This window comes from Anguilla anguilla, chromosome 1 (genome assembly GCF_013347855.1).
Source record: "Anguilla anguilla isolate fAngAng1 chromosome 1, fAngAng1.pri, whole genome shotgun sequence".
In the NCBI taxonomy this organism is placed as follows: Eukaryota; Metazoa; Chordata; class Actinopteri; order Anguilliformes; family Anguillidae; genus Anguilla; species Anguilla anguilla.
In genome coordinates, this window is record NC_049201.1 from 24070785 (window position 1) to 24095738 (window position 24954).

A 24954-nucleotide genomic window follows, 5' to 3' on the forward strand; every position below is an offset into this window, starting at 1 on the left:
AACATAATGTGGCCCAACCATTGGATGTACAGTACGAATATGATCAGCTGTCTTGGTTGTCTTGGGACCTTAGCCTTTTGCTCATCAGGTTGATCATATCTCTTGTTGTGTGGAGCAGCTGCCTGGGACCCTGGCTCAAAATCTACCACTGTTACATTGACCATTTTGCAACGTGATATCGAGGGGATGTTGACAATATGTTGACTGCTGTGATGTTGACATGATTTTGAAGTGAAGATGATTTGACACAATGAATATGCCTGGCTTTATTTGCAGTGATAAAGGTCACAGAGCCTCCAACAGAACCTCCAACTCCACCTCCACCAGCCACAATTCCCCCTGCCTGGCAAGGTAAGGACATTTATGGGCATTATAGATCCACAGAAGAAAACCCTTGTATTAATAAAATAGCCCAGGGCGCAGTTATCATTGACCCTCAGATATGAAAGCTGTAATGCACTGCTATTGGGGGGATATATAATATAACAAAGATAAAAACAGTCCAATAACCGTAATCAGCAGATTGTTATTTTATGATCGCAGTTTGCTTTCGGTGTAGAAGGCAATTTCACTTGCCTGGAAATGATCAGGAGCATGGGCACAATGTTGACATCACCATTACATGTTCGGGTGCGGAGGGGACCCGCTGTGACATCACAAGTGTTGTCCGCGTTATGGCCCATGAACCGCGCGGCCGGAATTGGCTGCAGACATGAGCGCGCTTTACTCTCTTCCGGTAGAACGCTCAGCGTCTTCTGAGAGCAGCCGGCGGATCAGTGGAAACCGCCACTTTGGGCCGTCCGCCCCCCCTCGGGGCAGACGGGCGATGCAGACCGCTGAACTAATGGCTTCAGAATGCCGACTGTGGTTAACCGCGGCCGGCTCGAGCTCCGTGCCTCTGAGGGAATTTCACAAGAGCGTTTTCGCCTCGAGGAGTCACTGCGCGAAATATGGGCCTGACATGCCGTGTTTATTACAGATTGTATCTATGCCAGTTTTGTTCATTATCAAAGACCAGGTGGGAGGTCTGAAATTTGGAAATGAAAAAGACGCATGTGTGTCATTAAAGTACAGAATTTCACCTTTTGAGTGATGGGTCAGTTATTTGAATAGTCTTTTTTCAGACAAGGTTATGCTACGATGAAAATGACAAATGTGCGATACCCCACTTCTGAGAAACCAGTCTGTGAAGTTCTGTTTACAAACTTAATTTACATCAGAGCACAGGAGGAGAAGCGACTGAGGCCCTACTCTGTATTATTTAGACCGCTTTGAGATTTTTGAGAGCTGCTTCCTGGGTGGCTAAAAAACAAATTAAACCCTTTAAATCTTTACTATCCAATCACTGAAATGATGTCTGTCATCACCTCGTCTGCTTTTCTCTCTTGATATTGGCTCGTGTCTCTTTTCTCCAAAGTTGACCCGCCTCTTTTTCTGTGTCAGTGTGCAGAGGCGCTAAGGCCGACCTGGTGTTCCTCATCGATGGCTCGTGGAGTATCGGCGACGACAACTTCAACAAGGTGGTGCAGTTTGTGTTCAGCACAGTTGGCGCCTTGGATGTTGTCAGTCCCACAGGAATGCAGGTGTGTGGCTCAACTAAGAACTATCACACCTACGCTTGCCTTAATTTTGATTGTAGTTTTTTCTTTTTTCTTTTTTTGTCACCGTATTCATTGTTGTCTTCATTGTCTTTGGGAACAGGTGTCTTTCGTGCAGTTCAGCGATGACGCAAAGACAGAGTTCAAACTGAACACGTACCAGGAGAAGGGAATGGTCCTGGCCGCTCTTCAGCTCGTCCGTTTCCGAGGAGGAAACACCAAGACAGGCATGCACCCGTCCTTATGCTTTTACAGTTTTTTATACATTTATTTCTTCTTTTCAGACATACAGAAGTGTGACTGGTTAATTAGCACACCATAACTTGCATTTGTGAAAAGGAATCATAAAGTGGATTACAGGAAATATTTCAAATTGGGCCCTGTCAGCAGAAAAGCAGGCACCACAGCTTGGACTTAGTTAAAGGCAAATTATATAGTGACATCAGAGGGTATTTTTTCCACACATGGACTTAATTAAAGGTAAACTATATAGTGACATCAGAGGGTATTTTTCCACACAGACAGCTGCTAAGCCGCTAACAGCATGCTAGTTCGTGTAGTAGAACCAGAAACATGTGACCAAGCTTAATAGTGCTGACTACTCCCTAGACAGTAACTAAAATGGCAAGTATATATGACCCGAGTGGCTTGTTCTCATCATTTAAGTTCCCATGTTGCAAGCTGAGTCTGATGTCCATGCTCTGCGGTCTCTGCCCAGGTGGTGCACTGAAGCACGTCTACGACAAGGTGTTCACCTCTGACAGCGGAATGAGGAGGAACGTTCCAAAAGTCCTGGTTGTCGTCACTGATGGCCGCTCTCAAGATGAGGTCAAGAAGAATGCCGCCCAACTGCAGCAGTCTGGTAAGAGTGAACGGGCTTAATCATGCATGTAAAAACCCCAAACCCCTCAGTGGTGCTCAACCTTTTCTGAGAAAGCTGGTGTGGGTGCAGGCTTTTGTTAGGGCAAACACCAGCTTCAACTATTCAGCTAATTATAGTCTTTATTTAAGACATTGATTTGTTGAATCAGGTGTTTTTAGTGCTGATGTGAGCCTTTACCCAGGCTCACTTCCTGTCTCCTTAAAGGGGCAGTTCAACCAAAATTAACCAATGAAATTAAGGTATATTTCCACTTACCTAAAGTACTATTTATCTATCAGAATAGTTTCGCTGAGATTTGACAAGTTTTGTAGATATCCGCTGCAGCTCACCAAGATACAACAGACGGTCCCAAACTTTTGTGGACTCAAAGAGCCAAAAATGTACATTTGAAAAACTCAACTACAATGTCTCTTTCCACGGTTACTCACAAACATCCACAGAGCTTAATCTGTGTACAGTTCCATCGAAAACTACTTTATATGAAGTATGCCAACCGTGTATATCCACGCAGTGGTTGAAGTCTCAACCAAAGCACACTAGTATTCTCAGGCTCAGTATGAATATTGAACTCCTTTATCCTCATTAAACCTCAGAATACACATTACTACGAAATACCTGAACTATTATTTCATTATATTATTCTTAAGATGATGCATCAATCAATTATGATGATATTTCTCAAATTATTAAATCATTTAATTGTGTTATATTTTATTGATTGATTTAAACAGTGAGAATTATAAAGCTGGTGACAGGAAAACAGATTATTTGCTCAGGGCAAGTTCCCATTCTATCTAAAGAAGCTCCACCTTCTTTTACACCTTTTCCTGTTTCTTGGAGTCTTATTCAGCTTTAAAGCTTATTTGATTACTTTTGAAATGATTGAATCTTGAACTGGTGTCTCCCTACCTCCTTCCCCATCCAGGTTACAGTGTGTTTGTTATCGGTGTTGCCGACGTTGACATCAATGAGCTACGCAACATCGGGAGCAAGCCCAGTGAGCGCCACGTCTTTGTAGTGGATGACTTTGACGCCTTTACCAAGATCCAGGACAACCTCATCACATTCATCTGTGAAACTGCAACGTCAAGTAATTACCACTTCTCTTTTGTATCCTACTGTCAGATACCTCTACAAGTAATGCTGAAGTATAGGACAGGAGGTCTTTATCTCAGGTTGATTTTGTTTGTGTCTATAACTGTGTGGCAACATTGCGTTGTGATTTAACTGCTGTTTTTTGTGACTCATTTTCTCAGCTTGCCCTTTGATTTACCTGGATGGATTCACATCACCAGGTAAGGATTTAATTCCTACAACACGAATGTGGCTGAAGGAAAGCCTGTGTTTGATGCTCTGTCATCTGTACACACAGTGAGCATATTATTGTTAATGAATGACCATGCCTCAGTCCACTGAACGTTTTGAGATTACATTCAGTATTACAAAGATGCCAATTCCCATCTCAATATAGAATTAAGGTTAAAAAACACTAACACTATTGGCTTGCCATATTATTGGAGAACCTGGTGCACTTTGACAAATAGACAGAGCACGGGTCCTACATACAGTATATGTATGTGCATGTGATAACCACACAAAATGTCTTCCCTTTGTTTTGTGTCTGTGAATACAATTTGCGACTGGTGCTGTGTATCGCACTTGCAGGCTTCAGAATGCTGGAGGCCTTCAACATCACGGACAAGACCTTTGCTGCTACCAAAGGGGTTTCCATGGAGCCTGGCTCCTTCAACAGTTACATCGCCTACAGGCTCCACAAAAATGCCTTCCTGAACCAGCCCACGAAGTAAGCCGGAACCAGCACCATCTTCCTCTCTCTTCCTTTCACTCCCCAGGGGTGTCCACTATTCATTTTACCTTAGCATTGTTTTGTGCAGCAGTGGTCATTATTTCTGACAACCTTCCATGTTCCACCACTCCTTCTTTGGGAATCCATCAATGCCTTCTTGACCTTTCCTCTCACTGGACCTTCTTGTTGTTTCAGCTTGTAGAATGAAGTGTTTAGTGATACTTTAGTCAGTAGAAGTTGCTGTGTGTGTCATAGAGGGGGGTGCTGGAGCACCTTGAGGAGCCAGCCAGAGTTGATTGCAAATGGCCTCAGCCAATGGCAGAGCTACAGAGGACTGCCTTAAAACACCCACAGCCAGGAAAAGCGTTGTTCGTTCGTAAACACCTCCCCTATTGCTTTGTGTGAGGGATCGATGGCGTGTGAATGGAAACTTCCAGTAATTGTTCTTTCTGGGAAAAGAAAAATGTTTGCAGCTTCTCTAAGGAGCGCAGTTGTGCTGAGATCAATTTCATAAAATGAGATGATTGTGTTTGTGAGGGACACAGCTGTGACCTGTACTGCCTAAAGCCTTTTTTATGCAATGATTTGCAATTAGTTTGTGCTGATAATGTGACAACGCTAGACCAATCACGGTCAGGCTGAGGCCATCTTTGACTAAATAAGGCCAATTGAGACAAGATGCTTAGGTCAATTTAAGTGATACTGCTTTACTGTCCTTACTTAATGTCACCTGGTTATTCTGGCCTGGAGGATTTATCATTTTGGTACAAATTCTATTGGATAAGCAATTTCAGCAAATGTCATTTAAATCCATTGAGTTTAGAGTTTCTATGTACACTGGGGCGAGTATCATCTTAAATTGAACAATTCATATTTTTTACTCCTACCAGCTTTTTTCATATATGATACAGTGACTCCATTGATTTGTGAAGTTAAATTAAAAATCATAAAAATAAAAAAGTTACATAAGGAAATACAAAGCTCCAACAAACACATTCAAGGTTACATTGACTGCCAGTCCTGAAGCTTGGTGAGCATAAAAGGAATGAGACAAAGCTTAAGTATGTATTTTCATTTTTGTGCTTTGCAGAGATGTTCATCCAGAGGGCCTTCCTCCCAGCTACACGATTATCCTGCTGTTGCGCCTACTCCCGGATTCGCCAACACGGGCCTTCGACATCTGGCAGATATCTGACAGCAACAACAAGCCTGAAGTCGGCGTCACCCTTGATCGTAAGGAAACCTCTCTGCGACTCAGTGGAAGCAGCTGACTACCGCCTGCTCTCTCACCCCCCGTCTCAGCTGAATTACTGTGTACATGAGCAAATTGCTCCTGTATGGAGCATCAGCCATTGCGCACTATGCTATGCCATTACTTTTAATTGTTACGATAAAATTCTAAGCATGCAAAAAAATACAATAAACTATTCGGTTGGCAATTAAGGTGGTATTATCGGAGGTAATTTAACAAACCAATGGTTGTGAATGTCCTAAATAGGTCTTTATAATGCTACATATTAAAATGTATTAACACTATTTATTTTAAGAGCTAATTTGAATATGCACAAGATATTTATGACAGTTACTTAATTGAGGCAGACCTGTGTTGATTTTCCTCAGCAAACAGAAGCTTCCATCTGACACTCAATTATTTTTCAGCCTCCAAACAAGCACTAACCTTCTACAACAAGGACACCAGGGGTGAGGTGCAGAGGGCCACGTTCGACAATGATCAAGTTAAGAAAGTCTTCCACGGAAGCTTTCACAAGGTAAACTCCCGGTTTTAAAGTCCCAATGGATGAGAAGACTTAACATTCATTCATATAAAAAGCAATCCACATTAGAAAGCTGTCAAATTGTGAAATACCCCAGATGTTGTGTGGTTGCCTGAGGACTAGTCCCAGAAAAAAACAATGTGCCATAGGTAGTATGCTTAAATCTTCAGCTTGCCTTCATGCATTATAGATGGTTTGGCTTTGTAGTGCCTAAACACTGCAGTTTCAGAGGAACTACTGGAATTCTGGAATTGGTGCAATTATCTTTGCGTTGGCCGGCAGGAAAGCAACGTGGAGGCCATTGGCCCATCATGAACTGTGGACAGGCTTACAGCTGCTTTGGCTATGTGTGAATGTGAGGTTCAGTGTAATCTCCAACCCAGGGTAATTTAGCTGTACAAATTTACCTTTGCTTGCAATGAACACACAGACTGACGGACATGTGCACACACACACACACACACACACACACAATCACGCACAGTAGTTGAAGGCTGCATGATGGGAATCCATACAGCGTTTGAGAGAAGCTACTGACATGCAGTCCCCCTGCTGACTTGTCTGTTTGGAGAATGTGGATGCTATGGATACAGAGCTGTTCCAACAGGAAGTGCCAGGCCAGAGTTTTTCTTATGCAGCCTGGCCTCGATCTGGGGGCTTTAGGTGGCCTGGTTTCTGGTTTAGCTCTATAGCAGCTGCTTCTAGTAGCTAAACGCTCCTAGGGGAGGTGACCCTGGTGGCCCACAGGACCTCTCCAGGCCGTCAGTTAGGTGATTTGTCAGTCCTGTTTCCTGTATGCGCCCCAAGGTCCAGGCTCAATGACCCTAACAAGAACCGAGCAGCCACTTCTCCCTCCTCTCTCTCAGTGTAACGGATGACAGGTGGTCATCATTGCAGGGAAACCGATTGCATCTGTATAAATCTCCCAGAACACGCTTCCTATTGGCTAAATGGCAGGTGCCAGGAACAAGGAGGGTACTGTTTTATTAAGGTTTACACATCAGTGCTGGTGTCTGCTGCCCTGTCTGATGCTGAGGAGCAGCTCTTTAAAAAAAGAGGAAGAGAAGGTTAATGAGATTTTCAGAAATGGTGAAAGGTCATCTCAGCCAGCACCAAAGGCAGCATGAGAGTACCCGTCTGCTTGTGAGCTCTGAAACAACCCAGAGAGCTCTTGATTTTTTTAGTCCATATTTCACTGTAATTTCTCTGTGGTATTTTCAGGGTTGCATTTGGAGCATTTTGTAATGAATGTATTGCAATGTGCAGTGTTCCCTTCGTGCAATTTTATCAGGTGGTGAATGTTTTGAATTGTAGACTTGTTTATCTTAAATTTGCCCTTGGAGCATGGAATAACAAATCTGTCTGCTTTGATCAGTCTGCCTCACTTGGAATGCAAAGCAAAACCTTTAAAGATTAGTTCAACAGACTTCTGGGTGCCACTGTCTTCCATGAGAGGGGACCTCAACAGGAGAAATTTTTGGCACTTTGTTCACAGGCTCCCTGCAAGAGGAGAGAATGTGCATTTATCATGAATATATTGTTCATTCTTCCGTGTCCCCATAGTTAAACAACAAAATGTTGAGGTTACTGATGTTGCAGTCTATCCCACTAGAAATGTTTTTTCTTACTATCTTATATGAATGCATGACTGCTGTCCAGGGAGACTTACTTAGCTTTCCATTCATACTGCGGTATTGCTATGTGTCACATAATGGATTGGAAAAACAAGACCGTATGATTGCATGGTTTCAGAAACTTGGAAATCAAAACATTGTAAACAATCATAGTAAACAAAAAATGTGAAGTCCCTTGACAGGGGTTGGGTCTATCATTGTTTCCACTGGCCCCTCGTGCCTTAGCTTTAAATTTGAGGTTAGCTGATCTATGGTTGCTCTCCTATTTTGCCCTTCACTTAAAATTTATGCAGGGATATAATGGTCCTGGAGTGTGTGGTTCCACTTACTGTTTCATTCCATGTTGACATCATCATAGATACTGTTGTTGGTTTTGGTCAGAGAACATCAAAGACATCTCAACATTCAGTTCTCTTTCAAAGTCATTGAGGTCTCCAGTTGGACTTCAGGCCATTTTATACAACATTTTTTATACAACCCATAACGATTTTATATCTGCTTCCTGTGGAGTAGACTGGTGGGATAAGGAGTAATGGCTATGTGGAAACCACAGCGGAATTATCACAGTTTACACACATACCTATTTTTGTTGTTTGACAAATTGGGCATTATTACTTAGGCAATGACTACTTTTTTAGTGCGTTTGCAAAATCTGTCCGTGACTGTTTGATTGAGCCCACTTTATGGCATGACAAAGGTCAGTGGGGACCTCACTGGATTCTGACTGCTGAACCCATGACCTTTTGATTTAACTGCAGGCAGATCCAGAGGGTGGGGGGATCAAGAGATTTGGGAGACCCACCTGGCTCTAACCAAGAGCAATAAAACAAAAAGTGAGATGGGAGTCATGGTAACCTGTCAATTGTGGGGGAAAAAGACCGCATGACAGAAACAGAAGTGAAAGCATACCAGGATTCTGAATGCTTGAGTAGAAAAAGCTGGTCTAATGGTGAACTACTGTTTACTGATTTAGGATTAAAAATGCTCCAATCTCTGCTATGATTGAAATGATTGAATGCAGCTCAATCCCCTTGTTATGTTTAAAATTACATAATGTTGCGAGCACAGCATTCCTGTAATTCCACAGTGTCAGACACAATTAAGTCAATAGGTGTCTCTCCCAACCCTAATATTTGTGGCCCATTGGTCTCATAAGTACAGTACATGTTACCTATGGTAGTTGGCACAGTATCTTGCACTATCATGGTGTGCAAGCTGAATGACTGAATGGTGTGGTAGTTCGACTGTTTGTAAAATCTTCCAGCATTGGTGTGATAATTAGCACCAAGCCTTCCTAGGATCACTGACATAAGAGATTGCAAAATCCAAGGATCCAAATATTTAGACATTAGCTTCAGATTTTGGGTGAAGCTGCAGAAGATTGGTGTTGCAGAAAACGTGGAACATAATTATTTGAGTGATTGCCAAGGAAGTTTACCGTAATGCCATGCTTGGTTGCCAGTCCATCTCTCATGGTTTCCTGATGAAGTGAAAACGGCAACTGGCCCCAGCTTTGGTATGTCGCAGGGTCAATCCGACCAAAATTTTTTAATGGGACCATGCACGATAGGGAGTTTGACGTGAGGGATGTGAGGGATCTTTTGATGGCTCCCCAAAAAACAAAATTTGACCAACTGGAATGGGAACTAAAAACTTTCAGTATAACACCAGCCCTGTGGAAATGACTCCTGAAAAGAGCACTCATGAATGGTGTACCACAAGTGCTGCCTCTATGCCGCAGCTGGGGAGACGGGAGCCTTTCCAGTAACCAGCGGCGAGGGCAACACTGTTATCCTTGTGTTGTTAATGAGAAAGCAGCTGACGTTGAAGTTTCCCACAGCAGCATCAGTGTCTATATTACCATATATTCCATGTAATAATCTCTGATTCATTTTAATCTGCGGAGAAACCAGTGGAAATGTGAATGCAACTAGGGGCACATTTGTAAAGCAATGCATCTTTTTTTACTGCTTCCATTTCCCTTTTAGGTGGATTCAACTTGTTCTTGCCATATTTTTTCATATGCTTTCCGGGAGAATCTCTCTTTAGCCTTCAATGCTTCCTTTGTCTTCAGTTCCAAGTAACTTTCCTTGGGATTAGAGAAAATCACATTTCCATCAAGGTTCGGCATAGCCAAAATAATTTTTTTTAAATTTGTAAAAATTCTCAAGGAGACAACACCTCAGCAGACAGCTTCTCTTGACCGACCTCCAATCTTCAGAAAACTAGCTGAGCTTTGCAATATCAGCATTTCGTGATTTTTTATGATTTTGCACTGGAAAGAAAAAATGTGACACCCTGTCGACTCTTTCCAGCTTCACATCACGGTTTCCCCGAAGAGCGTCAAGCTGAACGTGGACTGTCAGGAAGTGGCAGAGAAAGAGATCAAGGAGGCCAAGAACGTCTCCTTGGATGGCTATGAAGTTCTGGGTAAAATGGCTGGTGGCTCCAGGGGCGAATCAGCAACAGTGAGTAAATCCTGGCAAAGCTGGTTGCACTAATTTTTCTCATTCTATATTAGATGTTATTTTTAAAATTTGTTTTTATTTTATTTATCACTTACCATGATACTCTGTCAATGCTTTGAGGCTTTTTTTGACACATGCTGTTTCTGAACTTCCCATGCAGTTCCAGCTCCAGATGTTTGACATCGTCTGTAGCTTGGGTTGGACGAGCAGAGACAGATGTTGCGACTTGCCATCGACGGTAAGAGAAGCCTCTATAAATATCTCACTGGGGTGTGGGGAGACAGATGGAGCATTTATGCTTTGTATCAGCCTTGTGGAGATCACCTAAAGCCTTTCTGTGTACCAGTGGTTCCCAAACAGCTACATCTACACCAAAAGTAATACAGTGCATATAACAGGTGCAGAGTATAATTTGACTGGTTTGAATATGAATGGAAGAGGAATAAAATAGCTTTTTAATATTTATTGTCATGTGTAGTTACAATCTTTCACTTCTATTTTTGGGGTTAGGACCCTCTGTTCTGCCACTGTTTGGGAACCACTGCTTTATACATTTATGTCCCCATTGACATGATGCTGAGTTTGTAAGACCTTCTCCTTATCTGATGACTCCATGTTTGGCAAAGTTGCTTGACAACAGCTTCTGCACTGTAGATTTCCTCTTTGGTAGTACACACAACTTCCAAAGGATATAAAATGTAATTTATTCAACCTACGTGTCACAGAAAATGAAGCATTATAATACATGAGTTTTACCGGGCCCAAGTGCTTTTCAAGAGTTCTCAAGTTCTTCAGTGGCATGCCTCATTGAAACTGATATATAGTCCGTACATCCTGCGAATCTTGGCCCTATAGAAAAAAAATGATCTTTCCCTCAGTGTTATGTTCAGAAACTGACTGTGGAATCCAGTTTTATTTCTTTATTGTTCATAGGTTGCTCTATAACTATTATGATTTAAAAATAAAATTTGAAATAGTATTGAAATTCACGCAGAGCACAGCCTGGGTGGTGCCCTTCAATGTTTAAAAAATATACTTTGCTGCTGCTTGAATGGTTAGGTGTCTGTCAGTGAGACAGTTTTCTGGCTGAAGTTCAGGCAGTTGGAGAGAGCTTCAGTTATCCTCTGCCTCCGGCATGTAACAGATTAGCGTTTTTTTTGTGATTAGCCTCCATTATCTCTGTTATGTAATGTGAGGTGTTGCACTCCAGGGGATTACAATCTGTGGCCCCATAATATTAATGGACGTATAGTAAATACATTTTGAGTAGATTTCCTTGCATTAGTATTGTTTTAAAATATAACTTAATATACTAAATATTAACATTCTTGTCTATGATTAATTTTATGACAGTGTGTTATTTTTCCAGCCTAAAATTGCATTATTGCAGAAAAAAAACTGTTGAGTGATAATTGTATATAATTTGTAAAGAAAAAAAAAGAAGCATTTTGCTGTTTGGTTGTAAAATGTCTACTAAAATCGCACTGCAGCACATTTCCTATATGCTGCACTGGGTTTAAAGCTTGTGCCATTTGGGCCAGTTATAACTCTGATGTATGGATTTTAAAGATGCCTTTTTACTTTTCCGGTGACCGGGTCAGAAGAGTTTGTTTTCCGGTTGACATCTTTGACCTTCCTACCGCTGCTCACTTTGTGGATTTCTGGAAATGGCCTGGAGACTTTGAGCACTATCCCGTGGGGCAGGGAGCCCCATATGAATTTTAGCACACATAAAACAGTTGCTCATATCTCTCCCTCTCTCTCTCTTTTTACCTCCTTCTGTCTCTTTTTATCATGGGTGTCAGAGAGATGAGATGAAATGTCCGTCGCTCCCCCACTCTTGCACATGTGCACAGGACAGCATCGGCCCCCCAGGACCCGCTGGACCTCCGGTAAAGACATCAGACATATCTGTCTCTGTCTCCATCTCTGTTCAGCTACACTCATCTGGCAGAGCTGGTTTCTCCTGTTGTCGCTGGTGGGATCATACACACATACGGAGTACAACTGTGATGATGGCATAATGATGATGATAACTGCACAGAAGGAAAAACATTTGGAAGGATCTTTGGCTGTTCTTCTGGTCCTTTGTCACTGGCCTTGATTCAAGCCGCATCTGTCGTTAACTTTCACTAACTATTAAATGAAGTATTGCCTTTTTCCTTAAAGCATTTGGCAAGTTAAGTTTGGCCAAACTCACCACACTGTGTTGGTGAATATAAAAAACAACAAAGTCAAAGATAAGACCAAATGTTAATTGAATAGAGTAAAAATATATTTTTTGAATCAAGAGATCCATTAGACTGAACTTGCTACCATTATGCATTATTATGTTATAAAACATATATAGGACTGGAGGCTTTATGTGTACTACAAATAAATAGTCCATAATTATCTTCTCTTCCTAGGGTGGCCCTGGATCTAAAGGCCCCAGAGGAGAAAGGGGAGAATCTGGTCCATCGGTAAGTAGTTTTCAAACACAAAGCCTCAAAATCAACCTCTAGCACCGACCCTGACAATACACCTCTAACACAAACGCTCATGAACGACCTCTGCAAACACAAACTGATATAAGCAACCATGGACCTAAATCTCAGCAGTCAACTTCTAACAAAGACAAACCTGCACAAACAGCTGCTAAACAAAATCCTCAAAATCCACTGCTAACAAACACAAACCTGCACAATCCACCTCTTAACAAACACAAGTCCTAACTATCCATCTTTTAACAAACACATTCCACCTTGCACTTTTATAGTTAATAGATTGATACTACATTTTCTTGCTGTCAGCTATTCACATAAATGTCAGTTCCAAGTGTTGACAAAAACATGGTGGTTATTCTTCACCATTAAATGCTTAAGTTCAACAATTGCCCAAATTAGTGGAGAAAAAGTAAAATTTGACATTTAACTTAAGTTAAACTGTTTCATATTGAAGAAAAGCAGCACACACGTACATTTATTTTTTTAAGTCAGTGGTAAAAGAACGAATGTGGAATCGCTCCAGAGTGCAAGTCTTTCTGAAAGCACACTGCTATGCTTCAAGAACACTCAGCCTGGAGGTTGGGGAAGAACAATGGAACAATCGGAGCTTATTAACACATCCCCATTCGGTCTTTGCTGCCATCTTCCAGCAATAATAACTGCAGCCAGAGAAAAGGATACCAAAAGAAATGTGTGAGCTTTTAAAAGGAAAGGTTTTTCCAAATCTCACAAACTCTTTTCTTCCAGGGTCCTCAAGGTACGAGAGGAGAGCTGGGATTGCCGGGGCCTATGGGGCCCCCTGGCCCTCAGGGACCCAGTGGCCTGTCCCTTCCTGGAGAGCCTGTAAGTCTATGTTTGCGTCCACAACCGCAGCCGCCGCACGCAGCTCTTTACCCTGTGGTGCGTTGTCATCTTGCTGGGGTTTTTTTCCTTCACTTGAAGGGAGATAATGAGGCCTATTTTCCCATATTTATTTTTCAGAGGATTTCTTTATTGGGTGTGGGGAGATTGTGGGCAATAGGCTTTGCGGCACTGTTCTCTTGTCTGGGATATGAGCTTAACATCTCGGATGACCTCCCTGAGGTGCAGGGAGACAGGGAGAGTGTTCAGAAACTGTGAAATAAACAAGGCCTTTACATATTTAAACGGCACATCCTTTTTTTCCAGCAGCACATCGTAAGAGATAACTGATGAATGTAAATGTGGGCAATGCGATGCTGCCTATGAGTGTTTGCTTTGTTTATTTTAAGAAAGAGTAAATTAAAAAAGTTTTGAAGGTGTTAAAATTGAGAGGATTCCCCTCTTTATTTATCACAGGGCCGTCCTGGACCTAAAGGAGATGCTGGTGATCCAGGTCAACAGGGACGCGCAGTGAGTACTGTTTGAGGCAATTTTATTAACAGTGGGGTTTGGAAAGGAAACTGTGGACTGTCCACAGTGAATATTAATGCTACTATTTTGGAAGCCCTCCACGTGGCAGGCTCCAGAAAATATTATGAAAGTTCAACACGGAACAGCTGCCATCAGTCAGAGCTGTGAATCTATATGCTTTCTTCTGATACATGACGGATGCTGCTACTGTGCTCTTTGGATGGGTTGACAGTGAAAATAGGTGGCCCAAGCCAAACCCAATGGAATGTGTCTGAGGATTTTCCTAACCGGCCTTCACCAAAATGGACCACTGTTGCATCGTGGCTTTCTGGATATGTGTGGCAAGGTGGGCTTCTGTCCCATGGAGAAACGGCGCTGACAGGCACCATGGGAGAGGTTTTTCCAGCTGACTCAACGTGGATCCGAGTGCACAGCAGTTCCCACACCCCTGCACATTCTTGCCTCCAAGGTTATCCAAAGATACCTCTTCCTGGCCGAAGAGGAATCGTGAAAACCGGAGGAACGCTGTCCCTGGATACCAGACCGCATCCCTCAATGCGTGGAATTCCTTGTGGATTGTACAGTGTATGCTGCCAGGGGACCATGTGGGCGGTCTTGTGGGGAGGCTTTTCACACAGGAACGAGGTTATCTAAATGGGGTTCAGAGTGATAAACCAATGCAACAATTCCAACTTCATAGGCTAATCAGTCCTGGCCAATCATTTTACCCTAATATGATTCTGTCGTTTTAGCAGTTTTGTTGTAGTTTTTGTATTTTGTTGCACACCTGTCCTCTCATCTGTGTAGACTGTTTGCTGATGCAAGGAGGAAACCTTGAATTGACTGAAAGCTCTCATTTAACGATTGCCCTGAAATGAACTGGTCAGTCTGAACCACAGATAAAGAAAAACACGCCTGGTCGCCTGGTTTTATTTTCTGCTCACTAGGAGGATGATACAGCTCCAACATTTTGGGATTTTTATTTTCACTGCTGGTGCCATCTCCACTCTTCAGGAATCTGCTTCAACACTAGAAAGAAAGCTCCTGTTGGAATGTACTCGTTTTGGATTAAATTGACTTTTTGTGTGCTTGTGTGGTCAGATGATGAATCCTTTATTTAAAATTTCCCCATACAGGACACAACAAAACAAAAAAAATTAAAAAGCAAACAAAAAAAACATCTCAGTTTTAATGATTTTTTACAGCATTTTCTTCAAGAATTTCTCCTCAAACAACCTGATTATGCTACAGAAAGGTTAAGCTATACAATATTTGCATGGCTGTATATACTCACCTAAGAAGCTAAATACGTTTTGGAAATTCATTCTACGATTTGTCAAGAATCCTTCATTCAAAGTGACTGCGGTACAGATGGGTTATGAAGCTAAAAGCAGACAGTAGTTTAGAGGCAATATGAATTTAATGAACTCAGAGTGTGCAACCAAGTTCATAACATGACAAGGTTTATAACACTGAAATGGATCTGGAGTGCATTACCTTCCCTCTAAATCTTCTGCTGGGCTTCAAAGGAGGAAAACATCTGACGTTAAAAGAGCGGCCCTTCACAGCCAAGATCCAGATAGAGCTTCATTGTTATTTTATGCATATAATATTGGCATTAATACAAACTGTTCAGAGTTATTTGGACCAATTGGGGGATATTCACAAATGCGGATTATGAGGAGACATTTTGGTTCAACAGCATGTTTCTCTCTCTCTTCTTAGGGTGTCCCTGGATCTGCTGGCTCTTTAGGTCCAATTGGACCCAGCGGCCCAAGAGTAAGTTCATGGACTTTATCGTATGATGTTGAAAAATATTTGCTTTCTTATGTTTTTATGTGCTTTAGTGTCTCACTGTCAATTAAAGCTGTATTGAAGTCTTTGGGATATCGTCAATACTTACAAATGATTAATTATAAATTGAAAAACATGCATTGTCTTACTGTGCAGTTTGAATTTGCATCTATGTATGAACTGGTTTCATTTCTTACCATTTTTTTATTGGTAATGTAGGGCCCCCCAGGAAAGGAAGGACCTTCAGGGCCAAGGGGCCCATCTGGACCAATGGTGCGTATTCACAAGGGAACTATTATATTTATCTGGCAGTCAGAGGGGTTTCTGTGTTATTGCATGCAAAGGTCACAGTCACAAACGTGTGTATAAGCAGTTTTAAACATCTTTATATGCTATTGTGAATAAAGTTTTGCATTTCACCCAACCAAAGAACATAATGCCAAAATAATTCCAGCCACACAGTTTTTATTTAAATCTTGAAATATTGTTGGAACTTCCATACTATTTTCTACAACCATGAGCTTAATTTAATTGTAAAATATAACATTTATGCAACTCATGTCTTCATGAATGTATTCTAATTAACGGCAGAGCAGCGGTCCCAACACTGATCCCTGGTGGACTCCATTTGCCACAGTCTCCCTTGAGAGCAATTCATAATTTAAAATAAATCATGTCAAGCTAAAATATATACCTATTCTATATAATTTTTCAGAAAAGGTTGCAGCTTTTTTACTGTTCACCATATGCATCAGTGCTCAAATTTTTATTCACCATGCCTGCAAGTTTGAAGAGTGATTGTATGAATGTAAGGAATCACAGTTGGTGATTCCTTTTTTCACTGCTGTTATGCTCTCTTTTCCCATCTAGGGAGGTCCTGGAAATCCTGGAATGCCAGGAGCCAGTGGAAAACCTGGAAAGCCTGGAGACACAGGGCGCCAGGTATGCATTGATGGGTGCTGTAAATATGCCAAGCTTTTAACACAGTTTTGAATTTGTGATTTCAAGACAAGGAGAGGCCATTTACCACAGTACTATCTGGCATAGTTCCTGTATCAGGTTGGCCAGTCACGTAATCACAGTTTTATGGTTAACATAAAACATTCCTGGGCCCGGCATTAGTGAAAGAAATACACATTAACATACAGTATTTCAGTTCTGACCAGACTTCATATGGACATTTGAACATAGGTCAAGAATTTTTCTCTCCACATGTATGAAGACAACTGACCATAAATTATTTATAACCAACTAGAATTTTTTTTAAATGAGAAAATATGATCTGGATGGACAGCCCGGCAGGTATCTTATACATGTAAGCCTTGACCTTTACATTCTAATCGAACTACCTCCTGTGCACTATTTAATGGCTGTAAACTTTTGAATCTTTAGGCACAAGAGTGAAAATTATCCAAAAGAAAACACTGTAACGATGTAACATTGATTATTATGTTGCAGTACTTTGACAGATTGCACGGGCAGAGATTCAGAAACCATCTGCTGAGGAAGATTTTTTTTTTCGGTGGACACGGGCATCCAGTTTCTTACCAAAATTTTAAGTGAAAACATAATATATCAACACCCCCTGGAAATTCTCTGTGAAAGTCATTTTTGCTTGCCAAAGTACAGATTTTTCAAGGATGGGGAGCCACCTCAGAATTAAATGGGAATCACAGATACGTTTTTAATAACATGGAAATTAGAGTTTAAAAAGAATAGAGTTTTTTTTTTTAAACCGCGTTTTCCAAAGTTGAATCAGATGTTGTCTGGGGTTGCCCATGAGGAGATCCTGTGATTTGCCTTGATTTCCTTTGTATCAGTTTTCATGCAAATGCGACCACAATGCAAGGGATACATGGCAACAGACCACATGTGCTGACTGTTGAGCTTTATTAACCATGAAGGAGCAATCATCTCTCTTAATGGAAAATGACCTAAAAAAAGTAGGTTATTTATTATTTTAACCTGGTTAAAACCTAGTATATGGCTGGACCTAACACACATGACTCGGCCGACCAATGGTGTAACTTCATTACTCAGTCAGTCAGTCAGTCACTCACGGACATTCGCGTTTGTAGGGCTGGCCCCTCAGTTGCGGTCCAGCCAAAAATCAATGTTATAAAATATTTTAAAGTTTGCACCACCTTTCCAGAAGTATACTGTGCAACCCACACACACGTTTGTGTGTGTGTGGAAAAGAGATATCTGATTGTTTACTCACAATCATGTTATGTCATGTATATTACATGCTATGTGGCTGCTTGCTTTCTGTCTCAGACAATCAAGTGAAAAGGATGTATTACGGAACCACCAAGAAAAATCGGCAACAGCATGAACATTCAAGGCCAATTAAGCAGTCCTTCAGCACAGCGGCTGTTCAGCTCGGCCTAAGGACTGCAGTAATGAGAGGGAGCAGTGGCACATGTTCGTGTACTGGTCTCCGCCTTCACAAATTTGACAGTGGAGGTCACAGCACTGGGTTGGACAATGTTGAGATAGGGTATTCCAAATTGGAAAACAAGTCAATTTTTATTTTCGTTTTTTATGAAACATGTTTTCCATTGTCTCAAAAAGAAGTCATTTCCAAATGGGAACTTATTTCAGCATAATCATACAATACAGGCAGGTTCATGCTTCTGGGTGACAGTACCCTTAACCTTGTAATACTGAAATTCCTTGGAACAGTTGTTCACTCTTGAATATTTTCTTTTTGTGAATGATTGTAGGGAAACCCTGGAATGAAAGGAGAAAAGGGTGAAAGGGTGAGTGCTAACAATCATGTTTGTTAATAAATTGCTGTAAAAGGTGCTTTCACTGGGACTAAATTCTCCTTTGAATTCTTTTAGGGAGACTTTGCGACTCAGAACATGATGCGGTCCATAGCCAGACAAGTGTGTGAGCAGGTGGTCAATAGTAAGTGATTGAGCCAAAACTTTTGATTTTGAGAATACACATAAAACACACACACACACACACACATCACTCCTTGTCATATCTCTCATTAGACCTTACAGATGGCATTGGCTGTATTTCTGTACTTATGCATATTGCTAATATTTTTAAAATTCCCATTGTATTTCAGGTCAAATGAGCAGGGTTGATATGATGTTGAACCAAATCCCCAATGGTTACCGCAGCAACAGCCCTGGTCCAGCAGGCCCTCCTGGCCCACCTGGCAACGACGGTTCCCGCGGAGAACCAGGTCAAACGGGACGAAATGGTTTCCCTGGAAACCCGGGCTTACCTGGTCCTCAGGGTGAAATAGGTGTGTTCCTCCTGCGCACCCTTATGTAAAGGAATCTACTGTAGTTTGTCGTCAGACCATACAATTGCAGCCAGAATATCCGTAATATTGTGCGTTTCCACAAACCAAGTGCACTAAACACCTAGGGAATTCTGGAGGCCCCAGTGTGATCATGTGACCAAGTGCAGCTATCCCCCAGGTGTCTCTCATTTAACAGAAAACCATGTGATGTTTCTCATTCTCTTTTGTTCCAAATTCTGTCCCATTCATCAAATGATCCTAAAACATGTTCACAGGGTAAAATGTAAAGTATGTAATGTCTAGAAGGACAAAAGTATAAATAGCATAGATAGAACATTGATAAATGCAGTGGTTCAGATTATGAGAGTAAAAAGACACTATAATAATTATTATTATCATTACACAAGTACTATGGAAATACATTGTAGGTAAAATATTAAAAATTAAAAAGCACAAGGTGACTTGCTTGTTCATGGACTGCCTTTGTTGATGACACAGGGCCACCTGGAGAGAAGGGGGAGAGGGGTGCCCCAGGTATTGGAACACGAGGACAAAGAGGTGAAAACGGACTACCTGGTGAGTGCCATACGTATACCCAAAACCAGCTGTCCACCCAAAAAAAACCGTATTGCACAGAATTACAGAGCCTGAAGCAAAGCAGCATATAACTGCTGTTAGTCAGACCTAAGGCTGAATTCTGTGATGGCAAAGATGTCTGTGCTGTTGAGCTCTTAGGGAATTGAATTATCTCTCCAAGCGCTGCCACAGTAGTGCAAACCGAACTGTATTTTGCATGGAGGTATCTGAGCGTACCTTAGTTCAAACAGTGGAAGATGTGTTTATTAAATTATATTTTAGCTGTGTAAAAAGAATTGCTCAGCCAAATGCTGTTCTGTCGACATCTGTAGACAGATGACGTCACAAGTGACCTGAGGATGGCCGTGATGCCATAACAGAACTGAATTACAGTAATTGCAGAAGTGAAGAATGTTAGTTCTGAAAATGATTGGCTGGATCTATTTTTTGGTCAATTTTCTCTCCAAAAGATCATATTTTGATCATCTTCACATCAAGCTAGATACTTTTTATTTAAGTGATATTTTACATTTACTTTTATGTCGTACAGAAAGTTGAAGTGATATAATAAGATTTTTTTCTTTAAAAAAAAAAGAAGCTTTTTCAAAGCAATTTCAAAAAGATGAGTAATCTTCAAAGGGTCACTTTCACAAGGTGCTTTCACTGATTGTCGTTTCAAGTGGACTGTTTGTCACAGTGAGATCCTGAGGTTCAACGACCTTTCCAACAACCACCTGGTGAATTTTCACATTTTACCCCTTAAGGAAGGCAGGTTTAAATTTCAGCAATTACAGCATGGTCCAAAAAAAGCATGACCTCATCCACCCGGGGCTTCTGGGTACCGGAGCTGAAACGTCCAGTTTAATTGCGAATACATGGTCTGAACAAGGCCTCCCTTGGGGGGTGGGGGAAGAAGGTCAAACAGGAGTGGAAATATCACACAGTTCATTCAAAGACTGCCAAGTCTGATCCAGTGTAGGGAGAGAAACAAAAAAAATAGCCTAAACGTTAGAGAGTGTAGTGATGATGAGTCATTGTTCCAATTGGCCAATCGGATTGTCGTACAAATTGGCCGTGCTGTGGCGGCTTTATTGACAACATATGTGCTGACTTAAGGGAAGGAGAGAGAGGGAGAGAGAGAGAGAGAGAGGGAGAGAGAGAGGGGAAAATTCCATTTCAGCTTTACAGTGTCTAGACAGTCCAGGGCAGGGGGTAACTCCACCGCACTCTTTTTTTTTTTTTTTTTTTTTTTTTTAATTGACCAGTCTAAATATTTAAATTACAGTGGTGCAAACCAATTTTCCCCTGTGATTGCCATTTGAAATTGGATGATTATGTCATGATGGTTCTGGGGAGCCACTGTTATTTGTTATTTATTGAATTTTTTTAAACCCCCACCACACAGGCCCACCAGGCGAGTCCCGAACTGGCCCCCCAGGACCCACTGGCCCCTCTGGGTCTCGTGGGCCACCTGGTCGCAATGGTACCCCAGGGGTCCGGGGTCCACCCGGCCCCCCTGGCTACTGCGACTCCTCCCAGTGCGTTGGCATTCCTTACAATGGTGGAGGAGGATACCCAGGTAGGAACCGTTACTCGTAATCGATTAGAACACGATGGTAGAAGCCACTAAATACAACATATATGTTAGACTTCTACATCCATAATATTTGTTATGGTACACCTCCCACCCCCTGAAAGAATGGTCGCCCGGCACTGTGGATTACAAAAGTGGCATGTGACTAATCCGTAATGCTGTGAGGCAAATGGAAAAGAACATGTAAATTGTAGTAATAAATTGCCACACAGCATTTAATCCTCCATGAAATTAACTACTTTGATTTGTATATATACAGTACTGGCACAAGTTATGGAAACACTGTTTAAGGAAGTTTAGTATTCTTAAAACGTTCATCTGTGCTCTTTTGTTGTTGCATCTCGGAGCCATTTTGGTCTGTAAAAACGTATCCAAATCTTCTAGACTGCGGGTGGTAGTGAAATTATGTGACCATCAATAATTTGAACTAAAGTACACAAAAAATAAAAAAAGGTTTTCCTTGCATGAATATGATAATTTTATGTAGAAAAATACTGGACTAAGAAATACATACTTATAAAATTTCCAACAGTAAGATACATTAGACTGCTGAATTATATGGGTATGACTAATATACATAATTAATACGAATACATATAGAAAGGTGTAATGATTAATTGTTTAAAATAAATGCTAACTATTTCTTCATTTTTGTTTAATGTTGATATTACATATATTATGTTTATTATGGCAAAAAGAGAAATTGTTGCAAAATATTGCATTAATTGTCAAACTCTGTTTATATATGCAGTGTTTCCATAATTTGTGTCAGTACTGTATATTTCCCTAAATATACTGCAATGCTTCTCTCATTAACGGATTCATTCTGGCAGTTATTTACCATAATATTCCATTGCTTTTTTAGACAGAAAAGCAAATCCCCATCCGCCCAAACAAAAAAACAAACTAACATCTTCTTTAACCTGTTTCAGGTTCGGCATAGTACATCTTTTAAGTTGGCTATGCTGCTTTCTGAACGAAAATAAGCTGTTTCCTGTTTCTGAGATATTTGCTCATATGCTTATGGGCCCGCACAGGATAAACCTCATGGAAATGATTACTCAACATTGCTGACCGTCACATAAGATGGAGGAGACTGCCACTAACAACACTTTACAGCTACTAGACAAGCAACAGCGATGGCAACATAGTGGCCTGTTTGCATCTTGAACCAAAACATCGAACGGAAAGAGAGAGAGAGAGAGAGAGAGCGAGAGAAAGAGAGAGAATGAAACAAAGCTTCAGCCAGCGATGGAGCATGCAAAACTACTAACAAGGTGGATTTGTGAACAACACAAAAACAAACAATGACGTTAACATGAGATTGTAGAGGTGATATCTGTAAATAAAACTAAGTGTGCCTTGTAAATGATTCCTGAATCACATAGACTAAAATCGGGTTAACATCCAGCTGATGAGCTTGTGCCTTCATAGCCTGCTGCTTGCTGACTGCCAGCGTAACCTCTTTTCCTGATTGAAATGTTTTTGTATCGCCTCTGCTCTGGGCCACATCAAAGCATGTGCCATTTGTACATGCAAACGAGTAGTTTGATTCTGGTTTTTTTTTCTTCTTGTTATGTTTGCTAATTTTTTTTATGTTTTTGCATCGCTAAATTTGTTCCTCCTATACCTCACTGTTATGAGGGCAAGCTCCAAATATCGCAAATGTATAGAAAGACTGTCGTCAGAATTCTCAAATACATATATTATGTTGTAGAGGAACATACAGTATTGCGTTGAACATGACTAGGAGTACTTTTTAATGGTACCCTTTTCTTTTTTGTCGAAATATGACACTTAATCGTACCTGAGGAATGTATTAAATACATAAATGTTTTTTTTTAATGTTATATTGCAAAATCAGTGTAGAATAATTGTGCACGTATGTGTAGCATCCTACTATGCCCTTGGAAGCTAAGGACAGTTAAGTGAGTAGTTAAACAAAAAACCTAATCTGATGCATTCGTATTGTTAACATTCATCTGTGCTTTATTGGGAAATGAAAGCTTGTAGGTGGAAATAATGTCAGTAGAAAAGTGCAAAGGTGGTGTTTGTTAATGGCGAGTTGCAGACTTCAGACTGAATCCCTGTTGAATCGGCCAAAAAATATTTCCAACCAGACCCTTACCAGCCCAGACCAGATCCCCAAGTAGTCCCAATACCAGAGGAGCTGTCCGAAGACACTGAAACAGAAATACAATCGCCCGATTACTCACGAAACCAGCGCCGAAAGAGATCGCTACGAGGACTGGAGCTAAAACCATAGCAACATAAAAATTGGGCATGGTGTTCCTTTGAAATCATTCCAATTCAGATTTTCTGTTTTTGCATATGCGCTTGAAATAAGGGAAATTACCACACACACACACAGACACACACACACACACACACACACACGTATGCAACCACACTACACTTGCACGCACACATAAAATACACACGCAATTGTAGAGTTTTGGTACTTCCTAAAGGATAAGAAATTAGTTAGAATTTATATGGAGGAAGCTATTTTTTTTTAAACCTGTTTGCCATCTGTTCCCTTCAGTTTCTTTGCTTGTAATATAACTGCAGTGCTCATCAGAGTCCGATGTTTAAACCACTCATGTAAAAAGAAGAAAATCTACATTCAAGAATTCATGGAGCAAAGCCAACTTTTTTGTAGCACAACAGTATTCAGCAATAAATGGCAATCTGTATTAATCAAGGTTCAGAAGTGTCTTCATGTAAAGTTGTTTATAGTTATATTGCCATTGTGTGTGTCTTGATTTTTTTTCATTGTTAAGGGATCCAGACCTGAATTTATCTACAGTACTCCAAACTCCATTACAGTCACTAAATATGGCTTCCATTGTTATTTTAGACTAAATATTTATCTGTTTTATTATTCCAACTCACAGCTGATTTTACCAAGGGTGGAATTGCATGTCTGTGTTGTATATTTAGTGAGGATTTTTTAAACCAGAATATAGTTTTTTTGTTTTGTTTTGTTTTGTTTATCAATATCTCATGCAGTTGGAATTTGTTTGCAAGACTATAAATATAGAATTGCTGTTTTCATGTTTTAACTGCAGATTGTGAATTTCACAGCCTTATTTCCTTATTTATTTCTGAAACAGAAGAGGCATTTTTCAATAAAACTACTGAAAATGTATCATTTGTGTCAATCTCGCTTCCTTGATATGGTAAAAATGGGACTTGAGCAGCATAGAAATTAGGCTAGCTTCACAGAGAGACAGGACAAAATAAATGGGTTGGTTAGCACATGCACAGTCAGTGAAAACTGCACATTCAAACCTCTGGGTGAGTGAACAATAACTACTACTCAAACCACCCTAAACATGTTGATTTAAGGCTATTAGTGACAAAAGATGAGATCTACTATGTTTCATTCACAAAAGAATTGCCATTGATGGTGATGGTTGACATGTTGAACTATAGCCACTTAGCGTACATTTTGTTCACACATTTTCAGCATCTGATCCAAGGCACCAACTACTGGAAAATCCAAATAATGCTCTTCATCTCTTACTGATTTATTTGTGGAAATCTGCACATGGACAGAAACCATGTCCAGACCAGGATTGCTTCTCAAGTCAGCGCCTTAGGTGATTTATATGGTGTTAAGCGTCTGAACATACAAAGATGCCCCAATGGACAAGATGTCAAGCAGCAATCACAGCAGACACAATCATCCCTTCTATCC

General features: G+C 40.8%; 1 protein-coding gene across 3 annotated transcripts in view; it reads left to right on the forward strand.

Annotated features, from left to right (window-relative positions):
• Positions 1-24402, forward strand: part of LOC118211926 (collagen alpha-1(XII) chain-like) — a 72509-nt gene extending 48107 nt beyond the window's left edge. For 2 of the 3 annotated variants that reach the window (XM_035389517.1, XM_035389530.1), the window contains 24 exons: positions 277-351; positions 1444-1583; positions 1702-1825; positions 2317-2460; positions 3407-3571; positions 3738-3776; positions 4147-4285; positions 5379-5521; positions 5948-6057; positions 10013-10165; positions 10326-10403; positions 11971-12057; positions 12574-12627; positions 13399-13494; positions 13969-14022; positions 15748-15801; positions 16036-16089; positions 16687-16758; positions 18543-18578; positions 18663-18729; positions 18899-19081; positions 19580-19657; positions 21063-21236; positions 23372-24402. In XM_035389517.1, coding sequence (XP_035245408.1) covers positions 277-351; positions 1444-1583; positions 1702-1825; positions 2317-2460; positions 3407-3571; positions 3738-3776; positions 4147-4285; positions 5379-5521; positions 5948-6057; positions 10013-10165; positions 10326-10403; positions 11971-12057; positions 12574-12627; positions 13399-13494; positions 13969-14022; positions 15748-15801; positions 16036-16089; positions 16687-16758; positions 18543-18578; positions 18663-18729; positions 18899-19081; positions 19580-19657; positions 21063-21236; positions 23372-23517 — 2465 coding nt within the window. In that variant the 3' untranslated portion in view covers positions 23518-24402. Of the gene's footprint in view, positions 1-276; positions 352-1443; positions 1584-1701; positions 1826-2316; positions 2461-3406; positions 3572-3737; positions 3777-4146; positions 4286-5378; positions 5522-5947; positions 6058-10012; positions 10166-10325; positions 10404-11970; positions 12058-12573; positions 12628-13398; positions 13495-13968; positions 14023-15747; positions 15802-16035; positions 16090-16686; positions 16759-18542; positions 18579-18662; positions 18730-18898; positions 19082-19579; positions 19658-21062; positions 21237-22288; positions 22481-23371 lie in introns of those variants that run through there. The other variant, XM_035389524.1, reaches the window with a different exon arrangement.
• The last annotated feature ends 552 nt before the right edge of the window (positions 24403-24954 follow it).